Source organism: Oncorhynchus mykiss, chromosome 2, assembly GCF_013265735.2.
Source record: "Oncorhynchus mykiss isolate Arlee chromosome 2, USDA_OmykA_1.1, whole genome shotgun sequence".
Lineage (NCBI taxonomy): Eukaryota > Metazoa > Chordata > Actinopteri > Salmoniformes > Salmonidae > Oncorhynchus > Oncorhynchus mykiss.
Window position 1 is genome coordinate 17,930,852 of NC_048566.1, and position 20,225 is coordinate 17,951,076.

Sequence of the window (20,225 nt, forward strand, 5' to 3'; positions counted from 1 at the left end):
ACTCTGATAAGACTCCTAAAATGGATGTCTCTCCAACCAGTGCTGCACAATGAAATACTTACACACTCACACACACCAGCCCCATTAACATGACCATGTCCATAATGACAGTTACACACACCAGCCCCATTAACATGACCATGTCCATAATGACAGTTACACACACACACCAGCCCCATTAACATGACAATGTCCATAATGACAGTTACACACACACACCAGCCCCATTAACATGACCATGTCCATAATGACAGACACACACACACCAGCCCCATTAACATGACCATGTCCATAATGACAGTTACACACACCAGCTCCATTAACATAACCATGTCCATAATGACAGTTACACAGAAAAAGTGTGTTCAAAAGACACCCAGCAGAGTTTAAACATTTAAGTTATATTTTATTACAAAAGTACAGTGAGCAATTCTTCATCAACAACAGGTGTGTGTGTGTTAGAAGTCATCCTGGTTGCTCCGTGCGTCTCGTAGGTGTGTGAGTGATCCCAGGACCTCCTCTGTCGGTCTCCTCCCTAGCTGCTTCCCCCCTCTGGTCCTTACACTCACCGTGCCACTCACACACTCCTTCTCACCTACCACTGGACACACACACACAGAAATAAACTATTATTGAATCAAAATGTTTACAAGTTGTGGCAGTAATCTAATCCATGTTCACCCACGCACTCTTACCAAATATGTAGTTGTACTGGGCCAGCTGTGCAGAGCGGATCTTCTTATTTAAGGTGGCACCCTGGTCATCATCCGCGTCAGCCATGAAGCCAGCCTCGCGGAACTGTCGGACCACCTTAACAAGAGCAAAACACACATCACTCACAGTGGTGGTAGAGGAGACAGGAACCAGGCTACGGTAGAATAACAGAGAGGAGGGCACCTTTTAAAATCCACCCTGAGGGCCGAGACACTGGTGGCTGTATTACCTGTCTATGTATCATCATGACAGACCCCAGATCAGCAGTGTTGATAGATTCTCCTCCCCTGGGGCTACATGCGCATTACATACAGGAGGATGTATTGGCAATGTTGTGACTGGCAGGCTTTTTACAAGACAAGTTAAGACAGAAACAGGAGCCGTGTCCTGATGAAGGCCTCAGAAACATTACATGTCTATATTCCATGTTATCTCCTGTGTTTGGTCTTACCTGCTGCTGGCTCATTCATCATGTGGCAGATGGAACTTGTAGAATATATTGATATGTGAGTAGTGGCATGTACGAAAACCTGATCAAAATTAACCTCAAATCAAGTCCTTTTCAGAGTCATGAACCGTGTATGGGTACAGTGTTGGATTAGCCTTCGACCTCTGGAGTCACTGAGGGGTACAGCTTTTGATGTGTGCTGAGTCATGTTGTGTTTGGTCGCGTGTATGGGGGGGGTTTGATTTCAGCCTGCAGTACAAGGGCCATGTGTATAATGTGTCTCAGAGCAGGAGTGCTGATCTAGGACCAGGTTCCTCCTTTTCATTTAATCTTAAGAATTGAGATCCAAAATGCAAAACTGACCCTAAATCAGCACTCCAAATCTGAGACACTTGATACATATGGACCCAGATCTGATATTATGAGTCCTGACCTGTTGCGCATATGACTCACTACCTCCCCCTACAGGAATAATCATGACCTGCGCTGGAGACAACCACAGAGGCCTGAAAGAGACGGAAAGGAAAGAGAAACTGAGTGAGTAAGAGAAATGTGGGTAAGAGAGCGAGAACCAAAACGGTATCATTTTAGATTAATCAAATCACAGACATACAGACACACTTCTCACCATTTCCCCCCAAAATTCTCAGCCAATATAGCGATCATGCGTTCCAGTGATCCCAGAACAGCTCTGTGGACCATCACTGGTCTGTGGGTCTCTCCATCCCCCCTGAGAGCGAGACAAAGGGTGAAAGAGAGCAAGGGAGAGAGAGGGTGAGGGAAGAGAGAAAGATGTTGGGAGAAAGGGGTAGAGATGATCACTTCAATCTTAAAGCTACAATAACAAAGTGGACACCACACCTCTGTTTTGGTAAAAAGCTGATGAGCCTGGAGAAATGTAACCACTGTGAAATTCAGAGCTATGGATGCAAGGACTGACCATCCATGATATCATCATGTGTTTAACCTTGTTATGAGGCTATACAGTGTTTATTTATGTTGTTTACAAACATTGTCCAGTGTCTGTTCTTTTGCCCAGTCTGAGATATGGCTTTTTCTTTGCAACTCTGGGATGCTGGCTTTCTAGGCAGAGTCTCCACTTCACTGCTGACATTGAGACTGGTGTTTTGCGGGTACTATTTAATGAAACTGCCAGTTGAAGACTAGTGAGGTGTCTGTTTCTCAAACTAGACACTAATGTACTTGTCCTTTTGCTCAGTTGTGCACCGGGGCCTCCCACTCCTCTTTCTATTCTGGTTATAGCCAGTTTGTGCTGTTCTGTGAAGGGAGTAGTACACAGCTTTGTACAAGATCTTCAGTTTCTTGGCAATTTCTCACATGGAATAGTCTTCATGTCTCAGAACAAGAATAGACTGACGAGTTTTAGAAGAAAGCTCTATGTTTCTGGCAATTTTGAGGCTGTAATCGAACCCATAAATGCTGATGCTCCAGATACTCAACTAGTCTAAAGAAGGCCAGTTCTATTGCTTCTTTAAAATCAGCACAACAGTTTTCAGCTGTTCTAGCATACTTGCAAAAGGGTTTTCTAATGATCAATTAGCCTTTTCAAATGATAAACTTAGCTAACACAACTTGCAATTGGAACACAGGAGTGATGGTTGCTGATGATTGGCCTCTGTACATCTATGTAGACATTCCATTATTATTATTTTTTTTTAATCAGCCGTTTCCAGCTACAATTGCTGATGTTGTAAATGACTCTCTACACCCTATTTCTGATCAATGTGATGTTATTTTATGGACAATTGTTTTTATTTTCTTCCAAAAACAAGGACATTTCTAAGTGACCCCAAACCTTTGAACGGTAGTGTGTGTATGTACAGTTGAAGTTGGAAGTTTACATACACCTTAGCCAAATACTTTTAAACTCATTTTTTTGAATTCCTGACATTTAATCCTAGTAAAAATTCCCTGTCTTAGGTCGGTTAGGATCACCACTCAATTAGTAGTTGGTAGCATTGCCTTTAAATTGTTTAACTTGGGTCAAACGTTTTGGGTAGCCTTCCACAAGCTTCCCACAGTAAGTTGGGTAAATTTTGTCCCATTCCTCCTGACAGAGCTGGTGTAACTGAGTCAGGTTTGTAGGCCTCCTTGCTCGCACACGGTTTTTCAGTTCTGCCCGTAAGAAGCATTTCAAGGTCCTGGAGTGGCCTAGCCAGTCTCCAGATCTCAACCCCATAGAAAATCTTTGGAGGGAGTTGAAAGTCCGTGTTGCCCAGCAACAACCCCAAAACATCACTCCTCTAGAGGAGATCTGCATGGAGGAATGGGCCAAAATACCAGCAACAGTGTGTGAAAACCTTGTGAAGACTTACAGAAAATGTTTGATCTCTGTCATTGCCAACAAAGGGTATATAACAAAGTATTGAGATAAACTTTTGTTATTGACCAAATACTTATTTTCCACCATAATTTGCAAATAAATTCATTAAAAATCCTACAATCTGATACTTTTGTACCTGTTTCCTCCAGCATCTTCACAAGGACCTTTGCTGTTGTTCTGCGATTGATTTGCACTTTTCGCACCAAAGTACGTTCATCTCTAGGAGACAGAACTTGTCTCCTTCCTGAGCGGTATGACGGCTGTGTGGTCCCATGGTGTTTATACTTGCGTACTATTGTTTGTACAGATGAATGTGGTACCTTCAGGCATTTGGAAATTGCTCCCAAGGATAAATCAAACTTGTGGAGGTGAACAAAAAAAAAAATCTGAGTTGTTGCCTGAATTCATTTGATTTTCCCATGATGTCAAGTACTGAGTTTGAAGGTAGGCCTTGAAATACATCCACAGGTGCACCTCCAATTGACTCAAATGATTTAAATTAGAAGCTTCTAAAGCCATGACATAATTCTCTGGAATGTTCCAAGCTGTTTAAAGGTACAGTCAACGTAGTGTGTGTAAACTTCTGACCCACTGGAATTGTGATACAGTGAATTATAAGTGAAATAATCTGTCTGTAAACAATTGTTGGAAAAATGACTTGTGTCATGCACAAAGTAGATGTCCTAACCGACTTGCCAAAACTATAGTTTGTTAACCAGAAATTTGTGGAGAGGTTGAAAAACTAGTTTTAATGACTCCAACCTAAGTGTATGTATGTACGTATAAACACTCAGCAAAAAAATAAACATCCTCTCACTGTCAACTGCGTTTATCTCTAGTAAACTTAACATGTGTAAATATTTGTATGAACATAACAAGATTCAACAACTGAGAGAAAATGAACAAGTTCCACAGACATGTGCCTAACAGAAATGGAATAATGTGTCCCTGAACAAAGTGGGGTGTCAAAATCAAAAGTAACAGTAAGTATCAGCTGCATTAAGTACTACAGTGCATCTCCTCCTCATGGACTGTACCAGATTTGCCAGTTCTTGCTGTGAGATGTTACCCCACTCCTCCACCAAGGCACCTGCAAGTTCCCGGACATTTCTGGGGGGAATAGCCCTAGACGCGAATCCGACCATCACCCCTGGTGAGACAAAACCGTAACTCGTCAACTCGTCAGTGAAGAGCACTTTTTTCCTGGTCCAGCGACGGTGAGTTTGTGCCCATAGGCGATGTTGTTGCCGGTGATGTCTGCCTTACAACAGTCCTACAAGCCCTCAGTCCAACCTCTCTCAGCCTATTGAGGACACTGATTGTGTGTTCCTGGTGTAACTCGGGCAGTTGTTGTTGCCATCCTGTACCTGTCCCGCAGGTGTGTACCGATCCTGTGCAGGTGTTGTTACACGTGGTCTGCCACTGTGAGGCCACCGTCCTGTCTCCTTGTAGCGCTGTCTTAGGCGTCTCACAGTACGGACATTGCAATTTATTGCCCTGGCCACAGTCCTCATGCTTCCTTGCAGTAGAAAGGCCTCTTTAGTGTCCTAAGTTTTCATAACTGTGACCGTAATTGTGTTAGTGTCTAAATGACCGTTCCACAGGTGCATGTTCATTAATTGTTTATGGTTCATTGAACAAGCATGGGAAACTGTGGTCTGTGAAGTTATTCTGTTTTTTTTATTTTTAATTTTACCCCTTTTTCTCCCCAATTTCGTAGTATCCAATTGTTGTAGTAGCTACTATCTTGTCTCATTGCTACAACTCCCGTACGGGCTCGGGAGAGACGAAGGCTGAATGTCATGCGTCCTCCGATACACAACCAACCAAGCCGTACTGCTTCTTAACACAGCGCGCATCCAACCCGGAAGCCAGCCGCACCAATGTGTCGGACGCTACACCGTGCACCTGGCAACCTTGGCTAGCGCGCACTGCGCCCGGCCCGCCACAGGAGTCGCTGGTGCGCGATGAGACAAGGAGATCCCTACCGACCAATCCCTCCCTAACCCGGACGACGCTAGGCCAATTGTGCGTCGCCCCACGGACCTCCCGGTCGCGGCCGGTTACGACAGAGCCTGGGCGCGAACCCAGGGACTCTGATGGCACAGCTGGCGCTGCAGTACAGCGCCCTTAACCACTGCGCCACCCGGGAGGCCATTCTGTTTTTTACTAATTATCTTTGAAAGACAGGGTCCTGAAAAGGGATGTTTCTTTTTTGCTGAGATATAAATGAATTTTATATATATATATATATATATAAGTCCAAAAACAGATGCAACAACTTAGGATTCTAGCTTTAAAATTCCCTCATTCTAATAATGTTGCCAGCCATGTGCAACCCAATTAAATCTACCATCAGTTAGATAAGAGCAGAAGCTGCATCAGGGAACATCCCAGAACACACAGGTTGAACTGACATAGATGAGTGACTCACCCCACATACTGCAGGTCAAATCTGATTGGTAGCTGGAAGTCCAATTGGATGGTGGCACACTGGTGCTGTCGACCAATGGCGTCCTTGATCTGAATGTCAATCTAGGACAACAGGAAGATGTGGAAGTGTGTGAGTGTTAATAACAAGGCTCTGTTCAGGGCGGGTTGCAGCGTTACACAACGTTCAGACAGAAGGGTCTTGTGTAACTGACCTTCGGCCCGTAGAACGCTCCATCTCCTGGGTTGAACTGCCAGCGCTCTCCAAACTGCTGCAGACTCCTCTCCAACTGCTGCTCAGAGAGAAAGAGACAGAGAGAGGTAGAGAGAGAGGAGAGTGAGGGGGGGGGGACAAGGAGGGGAGTGAAAGAGGGAAAGAAAATAGGAAAGAGTAAAATGGAAAGAAAGGATCTCATTTCTTCATTGAGCTTCTCCTCTCTGTGTTAATTTCCTGAGCTTTACTCCACAGAGGAAGAGGCAGGGGGCATAGACAGCAGCCACAGAACAGACAGGGCTTTGAGTTCGTCACATCCACATGGCCATATATCAACACTGATTGGATAAGTGTCCCTCATTACGTGATGTCATTATGATTACAATAGAGGCTATGTGCTGGGATTTATAGACATCACTTGTTGGACAGTAAACACATTTACACAGCTGGCTCTGTGCGTGTACATCTGTCTGTATGTTGTGTGTGTGTGTGTGTGTGTGTGTGGTGTGGTGTGTGTACCTGCTCAGCATGGTCCCACAGTGCAGGCTCCCCCAGGCAGGGTGTAGGTCGGGTGGAGAGGAGACAGTGGAAGGAGAATCCAAATACTCGATACACACTCCTCACAAAGTCCAAACACGCTATGATCTCCTCCTCCAACTGACAGAGAGAGAGTGTGTGGGGGGGTGGGGGGTACAGGAAGGGATTGGGGGGCAGGAGTACAGCCAGAAAAGGAGGACAGAGTGATGGAGACAGAATAGAGAAAGTAAATGCAACATTGTAAAAGACAGTATAAATAAACAGATGTGAAACTGGAGAGTCCAGGGCTTTCGGGGTTAAGGGTTAACTTAGAGATGAGTCCAGGGGTTAAGGGTTAACAGAGATGAGTGAGGAGGAACAGTTGATGTATTGACTGCTCCAGTGATTGGATTAGCCAAAGTGGAAAACAAACCTCACAATATCATGTGAATCAGTGTGTGTATAAGCGCAAGTGTGCGTGTGGTTTAATGGGATAAGGGAATCATTGGGGGAGTCAGGGATACAATCACACTTTCTCCCACTGTCTGCTGTCCTAGGAATTCCAGGGTGGAAAATGTGAGACAAATATCCCAAAAGGTTCAAATGACAGGAATCGGGTGTGTGTGTACCTGTTCGGGAGTGCAGAAGATGTGTGCGTCGTCCTGGCAGAACCTGCGGACCCGGGTGAGACCACCCAGAGCGCCGGACAGCTCGTTCCGATGCAGTGCCCCGAAATCGGCCCAACGCAACGGGAGCTCCTTCCATGACCTTACACGCTGCTCAAACATCAGACTGGAACAGAGAGAGCTGTTATTGAGAAGTCCTGAACAGTGTGTGGGGCAGAGTAAGACAGAATGTAGAGGTGTGTGTGTTCTCACCAGTGTGCTGGACAGTTCATGGGTTTGAGTGCATAGGTGTGTGTGTCACCGGTCACAGTAAACATGTTTTCACTGTAGTGTTCCCAGTGTCCCGAACGCTCCCACAGTGCAGTGCTGTATAGAGTAGGGGTCACAACCTCATGGAAGCCACGCCTCCTGTACTCAGTCTGGGGGGGGGAGATGGCGAGAAGGGAGGGGTGGAGAGAAAGGGAGGAACAGAGATGTAACAACTTAATTATTACAGACACATTTCTTCTCTGTGCGTGTGTCATCCAGGGTTATTTGGAAAACGGACAGTCACAGTGTAGTAATTGGGGTGATTTCCTGACTACAACAGGAGTGTCCTGAGGTCACCGTCATGGTAAAGATGTTTGAATTAGTGGCTGTGTGTGTGTGTGTGTACACGGAAGGGTACTTTGCTGATTGTTGTGGCTATTCTATTCTAAAATCATATAAAATACTAAGGGGGTGTTAATAAATTCACTCTGGAGTTCCAGAGTGTGCTCAGAGAGCGCTCTGGGCGTTCGTCAATTCAGAGTGTTGTTAGATTCTCCATTCGTAAATTCAGAGTGTTGTCAGATTCTCCATTCGTAAATTCAGAGCGCTCCGCTCTAGGAGCTTTCAGAGCACACACTGGACACCCTGACCGAGGAGTAGGGTTGATCGAGCGTTCTGACCTCACAACGGCAGTTAATCACCCAACTGGCTAAAGTTGGCTAACTTGCTAGCTTCTTCCAGACACAAATGAGAGAACACCTCACTCTGACCATTTTACTCACTCTAGCAGAGCTGGTTAGGCTGTCTGCATGTTATCCAGAGTGTTGGTGACTAACTGTGCTGTTTGCAACAATTAAATTATGTTTATTTGACAATGTTTATCTGTCAGATAGTGTTAAATGCATAGCAATAGAATGAATAGAACTGGACTCCTAATTCAAGTTAATGGTTTGACCATTCTATTTCTATGCATTTAACACTATCCCATAGACGAAATACAGATAGACAACTTGTGAAAAACTGGGACCAGGAGACCAGTGGCATTTTTCTGATGGAGAAACTACAAGCCATTCCAGGGGTGTTGGAGTTGGCTGCAGAGATAGGCTTCCTGTGAATATCTGATCTATTTTGTAGAAGCAGTAGCTAGTAAGATAGGATTGGTAAGTATAGTACATTTGTGTGTAAACACACATTTGTGTGTTTTTATTGATATAAAATAGACTAACATTTCAAGCATAAAAATTGTGATGCGTCTGTGTGTGCGCGTGTGTTACCTTGATAAAGTCAGCGAGTGTGTTGTAGATGTGAGCTCCTTTAGGCAGGAAGAAGCAGCTTCCAGGACTGACGTCATTAAAGAAGAACAGCTCCTGGTCCTGGAGGCAAAACACACCTCCCCCATGTCAGTATACGCTCCATTTGAGACACCGTCGTACTTGCCTCTCAGTTAGCCAAGATGCTAAGCTAGCCTGCTAAAATAGGTTAGTTTGTTAGCAATAGTTTCTACACTACTCCGCTAGCTACAGTAGCTCTGCCATGCCAATGACAACCTGTCTCCGGTTGTTTATATATCTATGCTTATTGGGCCTAGATCTTTTTTCTTCCCGCTCCTCATCCACCTCACCTTGCCGATGCGTCTGTGGTCCCTCTTCCGTGTCTCCTCCTGTTCCCTCTCCCACTCCTCCCTCTCCCTCTCTCCTGGGAAGGCCACACCCATCACACGCATCACGCCTGACGTGCCAACAGGATTGGTCAACGTTACGGGAGACACCTGAACAGAAAGAGGGGGGACAGACAAGACAGAGTGTGACAGAGAAAGAGAGAGAGTAGCAGAAAAGAGAAATATACTGAACCAAAATATAAAAGGCAACATGCCCAGGTGAGCTGAAATAAAAGATCCCTGAAATGTTCCATACGCATAAAAAGCTTATTTCTCTCCATTTTTGTGAACAATTTTTTTTACATCACTGTTAGTGAGCATTTCTCCTTTGCCAAGATAATCTATCCACCTGACAGGTGTGGCAGGTGGATGGAAACTGATTAAACAGCATGATCATTACACAGGTGCACCTTGTGCTGTGGTCAATAAAAGGCCACTCTAAAATGTGCGTTGTGTTGCACAACACAAAGCCACAGATGTCTCAGGTTTTATAGGGAGCGTGCAATTGACATGCTGACTGCAGGAATGTCCACCAGAGCTGTGGCCAGAAAATGTCATGTTAATATCTCTACCATAAGCCGTCATTTTAGAGAATTTGGCAGTAAGTCCAACCAGCATTAATTTGGGCTGCAATCTGATGTGCAGTTAACTCTAATGAACTTATCCTCTTCCATTCTTGTGTGGGTCCTCATGAGAGCCAGTTTTATCATAGAGCTTGATGGTTTTTGCGACTGCACTAAGGCGGTACACCTGTTAAAACCAGTTGCATCTCTAGGGGCGCTATTTCATTTTTGGATAAAAAACGTTCCCGTTTAAGCGCGATATTTTGTCACAAAAATATGCTCGACTATGCATATTCTTGACAGTTTTGGAAAGAAAACTCTCTGAAGTTTCCGAATCTGCAAAGATTTTGTCTGTAAGTGCCCCAGAACTCATTCTACAGGCGAAACCAAGATCATACGTTAAACAGGAAATGAGCAGAATTTCTGAAGCTCTGTTTTCTAATGTCTCCTTATATGGCTGTGAATGCGACAGGAATAAGCTTAGACCTTCTGCCGTTTCCCCAAGATGTCGGCAGCATTGTGACGTATTTGTAGGCATATCATTGGAAGATTGACCATAAGAGACTACATTTTCCAAGTGTCCGCCTGGTGTCCTGCGTCGAAACTGGTGCGTAAAGCCATGTGCAAGTATTTTTCCATTTGATTGAGAGGGGAAACCATGCTTCCACGAACGATATATCATCGAAGAGATATGTGAAAAACACCTTGAGGATTGATTCTAAACAACGTTTGCCATGTTTTCAGTCGATATTATGGAGTTAATTTGGAAAAAAGTTCGCGTTTTGAGGACTGAATTTTCGTTTTTTTTTGGTAGCCAAATGTGATGTACAAAACGGAGCTATTTCTAATACACAAATAATCTTTTTGGAAAAACTGAGCATCTGCTATCTAACTGAGAGTCTCCTCATTGAAAACATCTGAAGTTCTTCAAAGGTAAATGATTTTATTTGAAGGCTTTTATGTTTTTGTTGAAATGTTGCGTGCTGGATGCTAACGCTAATGCTAACGCTAAATGCTACGCTAGCTAGCTACTTTTACACAAATGATTGTTTTCCTATGGTTGAGAAGCATATTTTGAAAATCTGAGATGACAGTGTTGTTTACAAAAGGCTAAGCTTGAGAGATGGCATATTTATTTCATTTCATTTGTGATTTTCATGAATAGTTAACGTTGTGTTATGCTAATGAGCTTGCTGATAGATTTACACAATCCTGGATGCAGGGGTTTTTTCATAGCTAAACGTGACGCAGAAAACGGAGCGATTTGTCCTAAACAAATAATCTTTCAGGAAAAACTGAACATTTGCTATCTGATAGTCTCCTCATTGAAAACATCTGAAGTTCTTCAAAGGTAAATGATTTTATTTGAATGCTTTTCTGTTTTTTTGTGTAAATGTTGCCAGCTGAATGCTAATGCTAAATGCTACGCTAAATTCTACATTAGCCATCAATACTGTTACACAAATGCTTGTTTTGCAATGGTTGAGAAGCATATTTTGAAAATCTGAGATGACAGTGTTGTTAACAAAAGGCTAAGCTTGAGAGCTAGCATATTTATTTCATTTCATTTGCGATTTTCATGAATAGTTAACGTTGCGTTATGGTAATGAGCTTGAGTCTGTATTCACGATCCCGGATCCGGGATGGGGAGATCAGAAAGGTTAATTGAACTGCATTCCAGGTGACTACCTCCTGAAGCTGGTTGAGATAATGCCAAGAGTGTGCAAAGCTGTCATCAAAGCAAAAGGGTGGCTACTTTGAAGAATCTCAAATATAAAATATATTTTGATTTGTTAAACACTTTTTTGGTTACTACATGATTCCATGTGTTATTTCATAGTGTTGATGTCTTCACTATTATTCAACAATGTAGAAAATAGTACAAATAAAGAAAAACACTTGAATTAGGTGTCCAAACATTTGACCGGTAGGTAGTGAGTCAAATCCTGTCAATCTTTATTGTCCCAAGGGGAAACGCAGCCCCTGACCATTATCTGTAGAGCAGTGGTTCCAAGCCACCATTTTGGAACCACTGCTCTACAGATAATGGGCAGGGGCTGCGTTTCCCCTTGGGACAATAAAGATTGACAGGATTTGACTTGGCGGGGGCAGGAAACTGGTCACTGACAATCACAATATCCTGTGGCTATTGCTCTCCCAGCGTGGAAAGTGGAAATTCCATTCTGACCAGTACAATACCATTATGGAAATTCCACTTTGAAAGCAAACAGTAGTGCTGAGCGATTAACCGAAATGTTGTTTTTTAAAACAACTAATTGACCAACGTCAGTTCAATAATTAGAATTTGATTTAGTTCATTAATTTTTCTGTGAGCTCGATACGCAGTTTCTCTAGAGATAAACCAGATCAAACCGAAACTGAACAGACCTCAAGCACTAATTGCTCAGCACCAGCAAATAGGCCATTGTTGGCATCACGGGCTACCAAGCTACAATTCTAATGGTTCTAGGAAAAAAACAAGAAGCGTTTTGTTTTGCTTGTCTTCCGTGTGACATGTTGTTCTGACTTGTTAGTCTCCAGTGCGTCATTTAACTGGCTAGTGACTGCCAAGTGATTGTCATTTACCAGTAAGGAATTTCCAGTGTGACCTGTGCAGTCCCAGTACACATTAGTATCAGGAAGAGGTCAGAGTTAATGGCTATATTGCATGGTAATGTCACAGCCCATGTTATGAGTTAAACAGTAACCAGGTTTCCATCCAACCTTTGTATGCGAGTAAAGTACATGTTGGTTAAAAAAAGTCATGACAGGATGGATGGAAACAGCAAATTTGTCGGTAAACTTTCCAAACGTAGACAAAATACGCTAGACAAGGTGGGATCATTTAGTGTCTAAAATTAAAATGGCGGTGGAAATGCTTTTATGAGCAGATATTTATATAATAACCAGCACAACGAAGTAAACTTGGAGTCACGCGATGACATGTCTGTGTGGTCCTCCCACTACGACACGTCAGGAAAGCATGCAGTTTATTAGAGTACAGATTAAACTAGTTATGAACTTCAGGGTGGTGAAAACACAAGGTGATGAGCTTGATGCTCCTTTCCAAATACTGTATCAAGGGTCTGGATGCTTGGCTGCCTTTTAACAAATATAATAATCTCATCATGTAGGCTATACCCACACTATGTGCCAGCTGTTGGCTACAGCACACATGCCCGGACCAGAGTGAGAACATTCGCTACATAACTCAACATGGTTTGTGACAAAACCATCAGTAGAGATGAAGATGCGATGGAAACCCATTTTACTGTTGTTTTTTTATCCTGTACATTCAATTTTTACACCCAGTGTAGTTTAGATGTCATGAGAAGAAGGCAAGAACAATATATTCCTCACTGAACTGATATGCAGGCAGGTTGACACACACACACATACACACACATACCTGCAGCATCTTGAAGACCTTGAGGAGACCAGTGTTAGGGAGGAGAGGACCATTGCAGACTCCTATGCTGTCTCCACACCTGACCCACACACGGAACAGGAAGAGATGGACATATCATCCTAGTATACAGTCATTTCTCCTAAAAAACAGACCATGACTGTAGCATTACCATGTGGTGTGTGTGTTGCATCAGGCTGTGAGATGTTCAACAACAAACCTGTAGACTGTGACAGTAGGACCACTCATCTGTTCTTCAATCAACTGGAGTCTCAGAGCATTGCCCTAGATGACAGAACAAAGTCAGTTAGTACACATACACACTAGTGTATCACGGCCACACCCCTTGAATTACAGACATTCCTAGATGACCATTACAGAGGTTAAAGACAACACATGTAAACAGTCAATTCCACAAGCTTCTACAGGTGGGAGCAAAGCAACACACCTACATTCTAGAATACTGTGGGCCATAACCGTAATGCCATCAAATGTCTCATTCTGTACTGTCGTGGAAATTTCCTCTACCTACCAAATCATGGGAGCAAACCACACACAAGTCAGAGTTAGTTATCAAAGTCCATCTTTAATTATATCAGTTCTATCACAATCCTGTGACTCTCAGATAAATTCAGTGTCTCTCAATGAATTATCTGAGAGCCCCTTCCACATTTCAAATGAGGTCCTTTATAGCAAAGACACACACAGGATAAGACAGCATCGGAATAATTCATCGTTCAGCTTTGTCTCCTTACTCAAACCCCAGAACCATAAACCAATCCTCCATATCAACAGACATATCAAATTGTCATTTAGATACAACCAACTCTAAATACAACCAATCCTGGACAAGCTCACGGAGAGGATAGATTGATTCCAGACACTGCCATCCTCCTTTCCCCGATGGGAAAGTAGGGACTGGCACACAGACACAGTGGAGCAAAAGATATGTTTACACATGATGACACTTTGACCTCTCCCCTCTCTGCGGCCCATGCAACTTAGTCTTGACATAGAACAGATACTGCAACCCTGCCACAGTATTATACAAAAATAACATTCTTGGTGAGAAGTAACTTACAAACATATGATGAATATAAAACATCTTACATATGTTACCAACAAATTCTGATTATTCCACGACAGTACCAACTTCATACTATCCCTGCGTCATTACACGACTAACCAAACACTCTAAGCCAAATACATTTAGTGCAGGTAAGATCCAAAATAGTACTGGTATTGAGCCAAATGCCTGTTTCCAACCACAATGGCTATGTCCTAAATGGCACGCTATTCCCTATATAGGGAACTACATAAGAAATAGGATGCCATTTCAGATGCAGCCAATGACAGACAAACAGAGCCAATGACCTCTGACCTGGAAGAGCTCTGTAACTTCCTGCCTGTTCAGCTCCAGTCTAGAGAGAGGAAGCTTCTGGCCAGCGGCCTCCTTACATCTCTCCTCTAGCTCAGCTAGGGACAGGGCACTGGGAGAGAGACCAGGGGTAAGTACTGTTTCTCTGTGTATACAGTGCATTCGGAAAGTATTCAAACCACTCAACTTCTACATTTTGCTACGTTACAGCCTTATTCTAAAATGGATTCAATCTTTCCCCCCCCTCAATCTATCCACAAGACCCATAATGACAAAGCAAAAACAGTTTAAGACATTTTAGCAAATGTATTAAAATAAATAAAAAAATATCCCATTTACATGATAGCTGCTCCCAGGGGCTCTGTTAGAGAACAAATGCATCCTTCCCTCCCTCCCTCCCTCCCTCCCTCCAAGCAGCTTTTCTGTCTTAAAGGGGTGCCAAAAGATGAGGGGATGGTTAGTGGGGTAAAATGTCATGACTAAGTTGCTTTGGATAAAAGCATCTGCAAAATAGCATATATTATATTACATTACAAAGAGAGGGAAATATCTTACCTGTTCTCCGGGAGGTGGTCACAGTAGAGGCCGGACTCTGACACACCCTCTCTGCACACATCCACCCCAAACACCCTCTCTAACACCCACCCCACAACACATGCTCCTGTCCTCCACACCGCCTGGGGGAGAAATTGAGAAAATGAAAGAGATGAGCGAGAGTGGATAAGATAGAGAAGAGGTCAACCTCTGCCTCTGACTGCTCTACATGTAACATATTCTATTGGGTTAGATGAATGAGAATGTCCTTATTAAGTACCTGTTTGCCCTCTGTGGTGTTGAAGCCTAGCAGCTGTAGTTCACAGTCAGCCTCCAGGGGGCGAAGCAGCTCCCACAGCTCTCCATTCACCCTGCAGACCAGAGCACCTTTCACACTGCAGACATGGAGTGTTGGAGGGTTAGAGAATGTCAATATGTTCGCTTACACCTATCCAATTTCACCAAATTCCAATCTGAAAGCAAAGAGATGGGACACCTATGTGTCCCAGGGACTGAGAAAGGCCTGTAGGACTCTGCAGGGAGTTACTAAGGCTGCATTTAGACAGGCAGCCCAATTCTGATATTTTTTTCCACTAATTGGTCTTTTGACCAATCAGACCAGCTCTGAAAACGACCTGATGTGAAAAGATCTGATGAATCAATGGACCAAATAGCGGGAAAAAATAAGAGAATTGGGCTACCTGTCTAAACACGACACGTGTTCTGAGGGATACACAGTGCTTGAATTGGACAGTAGCTCAATGGAGCAGAGTACCAGCACCTCAACATTTCTGCTGCTTGAGTTCCTGCACCTCTTATAGAATATTAGCTCAAAAGGATTTCAGTGTTCCTTTACCTAAATATAAAACAGTACCGGAACTCAAAATAAGTACCAGCACCTATTGAATTCCAAGTCAAGCACTGGGTATAACCCTTCCCTGACTTTTAGGATTCTGAATAACACACACATCTGAGAGGCTTACCGTGCGTTTTGAGCGATGATTGAAGGCGTGGTCACGCCTGTGGTGCCATCCATCGTCCTGCCATCAGCCAATCGGACGCTGAAGGCCTGTTTCGTGGTGCCGCTTGTCCTCTGCTGTCCCTGCCTCTCTCTGAGAGACTCAAACACCCGCACACGCTCAGACAGAGCAGGGGATGCCTGTATCTAAAGGCAGAGGGGAAGAAATTAGGAAACAAGGGAATAGGAAAGAAGAGAGCACAGGGGTCAATATGAACAACAACAATACAGACAAGGGGATCATATTATTACCATGTAATCGTTTTAAATCAAATCTTCACACAATATGGCATTCATAACAAAATGTATGGTATTATGATCATACATACATTAGTAGTTGCATATTTCAGAGAGAGAGAGAGAACCCAATAATATGCTTCATTGAGAACTGTCCCCTCCCACCAAACACCCCTAAAAAAATGTAGAACCTTGTCACACAGACACAAATGACATGACAGTTTACAGCGCAGTCTTGTTTGGCCGTAAGAACACTTTCAGGGCTATTCATAGATCCATCCAATGGTTTGTCAGAGGACACGCCCACACCTATGTACATGAGCGGTCATAGGACAATGCTACACCACTGATTTGGAGAAGGCTGGCTACACAACCCAATGATACTGTACTGAGCAGGCCAGTACAGCTACATTTCATAACAGAAAACGGTTTGCACACCTTGCTAAAGCGCCTCTGACAGTGAAGCACTGCCCGAACTGACGTCCGACACACGGGAAACCGTAACATCACGGTCACGAGCATCCTTAATCCACCGGTTTCACCGAAAACTTTTCATAATCATAACATTTCACACTCGTTGTCCCTTACACTGCAAGCGGCCATAATACCGGAAGAATGAAGTAGATGGGGAAGAAAAGTGATTGGCCAGCAAGGGAAGAGGGCGGAAACTTGACGTTGGCAAGTGCGCGCACGTTGGTGAGCGTCAACAATGAAAGCGCGCTCACCGTTCATTTTATACACCTCAGTGGCGCCCACTAATCTGTACTTAACATTCGGATAGATCACTTTCAGGTACACGAGACTAACTTCACAGCATTAATCTAAAACCGACAGTCCATGAAAAGGACCTGAATCTATTTAACATAGGTATGCTCAATTCCTACATTTTGTCAAATTACGCCCAAGATCAAGAGTGGAGCGTTCCAAGAAACTCATCCCAATATGAGGAGATCACTGCATCTTTGCAGCGCCTGAAGAGAATTGATCAACGGTGAGGCAACCGGGTTGGTCCCTGTGAGAGCCAGCAAGTAACACACATCCATTCATTGATTGGCCGCATAAAGATGGAGGAAGAGCAGAGAATATTGTAGCTCAGAGCACCGTTATTAGGCTATTACACGCACATAGCTCAAAAGTACTCGCCTCTGACGTGGGGCAGAAATTAGGCTACTTTCAACAGACTTCTGGAAGCAATAGTATGAATAGCCTATTTCGTTTACATTGTTTTAATATAAAGTAGCATATAACTAGGATTGGTTTGAGAAGCCTTGCCACTGGCATCTCAATTCGTACATTCAAGACACCAGTAACGAGCGCATGGCAATCTGATCAAGGTCTGATCAGGGTTTCGTTATTTCTTTCCACATAAGGTATATTGGTTCAAAGCTTATAGTGGTTGTAGACGTCGGTGTATAATAGTTAAGACATAACTTGGTCATTTTATTTTACCGATATACACGTAAATATGGTTTAATTTATTCTACATAAGTTATTTACATTTAAGTAAAATATACTTCAAAGAGTTACATAGTGTTGATGTACTAACAAACGGCAATATAATTTTAGAGAAAAGGGGATTTGCAAGTGACGCAGACTGGCTCGTATAAGAAAAAACATTGAAAGAACGCTTGGGGGCGCTAGAGTAAATTAACTGGGGATTTCGGACCACCTGTGAAGTGTCACTAAAAATACAATGAAACGGGTAGAATGCCCTAGAGGGACCTTGGGCCTTCTCCTCAAATACATTTGAGGGGTGAGGAGATAGGACACAAGGAATCACAGAAAGACAAATTGAGTTAAAGCCCTAGAAATCAGGTTGCCCTAAAAAGTCACAGGTTACCCCAAATACTGATTCCAAAATCTCATTAGGGGTAAAACTCCAAAATGATATTAGATCATTGCCAACTACCTGAAATATGGACCATTATGAAGCACAATTAAATACTTGTTTACCGTCAATATCTCATACTGTGAACCCCACCACCACACAGATATGAGACGTGTGTTCTCTCATAAGGTGAAACCTATTTGTTTGTATGAAGAGCATCTCAATGGCTCTCATTGCATCCTTTCCTTCATCTACACTGATCTGAATGAAGGAAACCGGTTAAATAAATATATTTAGCACACTTGCCCCACATTGCTTTCACCTATCCGGTCTTCTCAGAACAGTATATGAAGGTGATGAGAGGAAGCCACTGAGATGTGGTAATATTACAATATGATCTCAACTGCCTTTCATTAAATGGGATAGGGGTAATACATTTAAAGTACTGTGCAGTGACTGCACTGAATATTGGGTGGGTGGGTTACAGGCTTCAATGCTTTCAACGCCAGACCGTCAAGGTGCGTCATACATGCAGTGGACTGGCTTGGGAGGAACTATGGATGTGACAGCAGAGACATGTGGACTAGAGCTCTGTGCAGGGATGTGAACTACACAACCAAGAAGATCAGTGTCAATCAAAAAGGTTAAATGCAGATGGGTATGGTAGATGCTGTTGGATGGAATCACGTGTGTGTGTGTGTGTGTGTGCATAGAAAACAATAAATGGTAACCCACTTCTGGGTTAGGATCTTCAGACTCAATATAACTAAACTCACAATGGGTGTAATAGCATGGCAGTGACTACCTCACTCAACCAGAGGCGGCTGGTGAAGAGAGGATAACTCATAATAATGGATGGACTGGTATAAAACACATGGAAAACAAGGTGTTTGATACCACTCAATTTATTCCGTTCCAGCCATTACTATGAGCCCGTCCTCCCCATCTGAAGTGCCACCAGCCACCACTGGTCTTAACCGATATGGTACAGTACTGTCTTCATGTCAGTGCTCTGTGGCCCGTTCCGGTCACCAAATCAACCCCTAGTCTCTACTACGCACTTCACGTATATGAAAGGATTGGATAGGTGCAATACGGTAATAGCTGCACCTTGCCTCTGATTGGCTTACACCTATGTAATCCTCCCAGATCGACAAATGCCTAAAAGTTAAGGCCAAGGGGTTGATTATGAATTGAATATTCATAAATGCAGAGGCTGTCTTTAAAACAAAAACACATGCAGTAGGACTCCATGGAATGTGGTTTAAACTGTAAAGTCTTCATATGAAGTAAATGCCTGGCTGTATGTCTAAATTGTGACAGTCATAGGTAAACATAGTAAATCCCTGAACTACAGGACGGCTCAGTGGTAGAGAGAGGAGAGCAGTAGCATCGGAAAGGATTGGACACTCAAAAGATTAATGATAGAACATCATTGATGATCATAAAAAGAATAGCAATGCATCGAAACACGGAGAACATAACACAACCACCCCCTTCATGACTGAATCATTACATAGTTAATGCATACTATACACACACACCATTAGATTCCTCAAATCTTAAGCATTTTCACTCAAAAGTTATTCAAAACAAACATATTTCAAACTCAAGAGTACATTGAATGACAATATTATTTAAACAAACTGCTCAAAGAAAATGATTACATCTCTGAATCCATCCTGGTGGCTCGCTGTCTAACTGAGGTACGAGATAGAAGGGAAGTCATTAGTCTACTGTACAGCAGGGAAACGTGCACAAACCAACTTGCCTGCGTTAATCTGGTCGTTATCAGCAGTGACAGAGAGAAGCATCACATCATACATACAGTCAGAGTGAGAGTAGTAGCTGCTCTGTACCATTGATTCAGAACAGCATCGCTTCCATTCAGAAATGTATAGCAGAACACTATAAACTGATAAACTAACTGATGGGAAATTTAGAGGAGCATTTACATAGGTGTCCATTATCTTAATGAGTAATGAATGTTTGCAGATAATTCACTCATCACTTCTTCATTGGTGTTACTTGGTATTGTACAGTTGTAAATGTACAGCGTCAGA

At 43.1% G+C, this 20,225-nt stretch overlaps 1 protein-coding gene across 1 annotated transcript; it reads right to left on the reverse strand.

The window, feature by feature from the left end:
* Positions 1-380: 380 nt before the first annotated feature.
* On the reverse strand, positions 381-16,970 carry tars2 (threonyl-tRNA synthetase 2, mitochondrial). The gene is made up of 18 exons (XM_021622078.2): positions 16,773-16,970; positions 16,063-16,244; positions 15,360-15,474; positions 15,101-15,222; positions 14,549-14,657; positions 13,388-13,452; positions 13,171-13,249; positions 9,163-9,309; positions 8,816-8,914; positions 7,545-7,711; positions 7,296-7,458; positions 6,670-6,807; positions 6,152-6,229; positions 5,941-6,041; positions 1,791-1,892; positions 1,596-1,668; positions 696-810; positions 381-601 (listed from the first exon to the last, which is right to left on the reverse strand). Exons 1-18 carry the CDS (start codon positions 16,854-16,856, stop codon positions 459-461), a joined length of 2,082 nt encoding a protein of 693 aa, XP_021477753.2. The 5' UTR covers positions 16,857-16,970; the 3' UTR covers positions 381-458.
* Between the last annotated feature and the right edge of the window lie 3,255 nt (positions 16,971-20,225).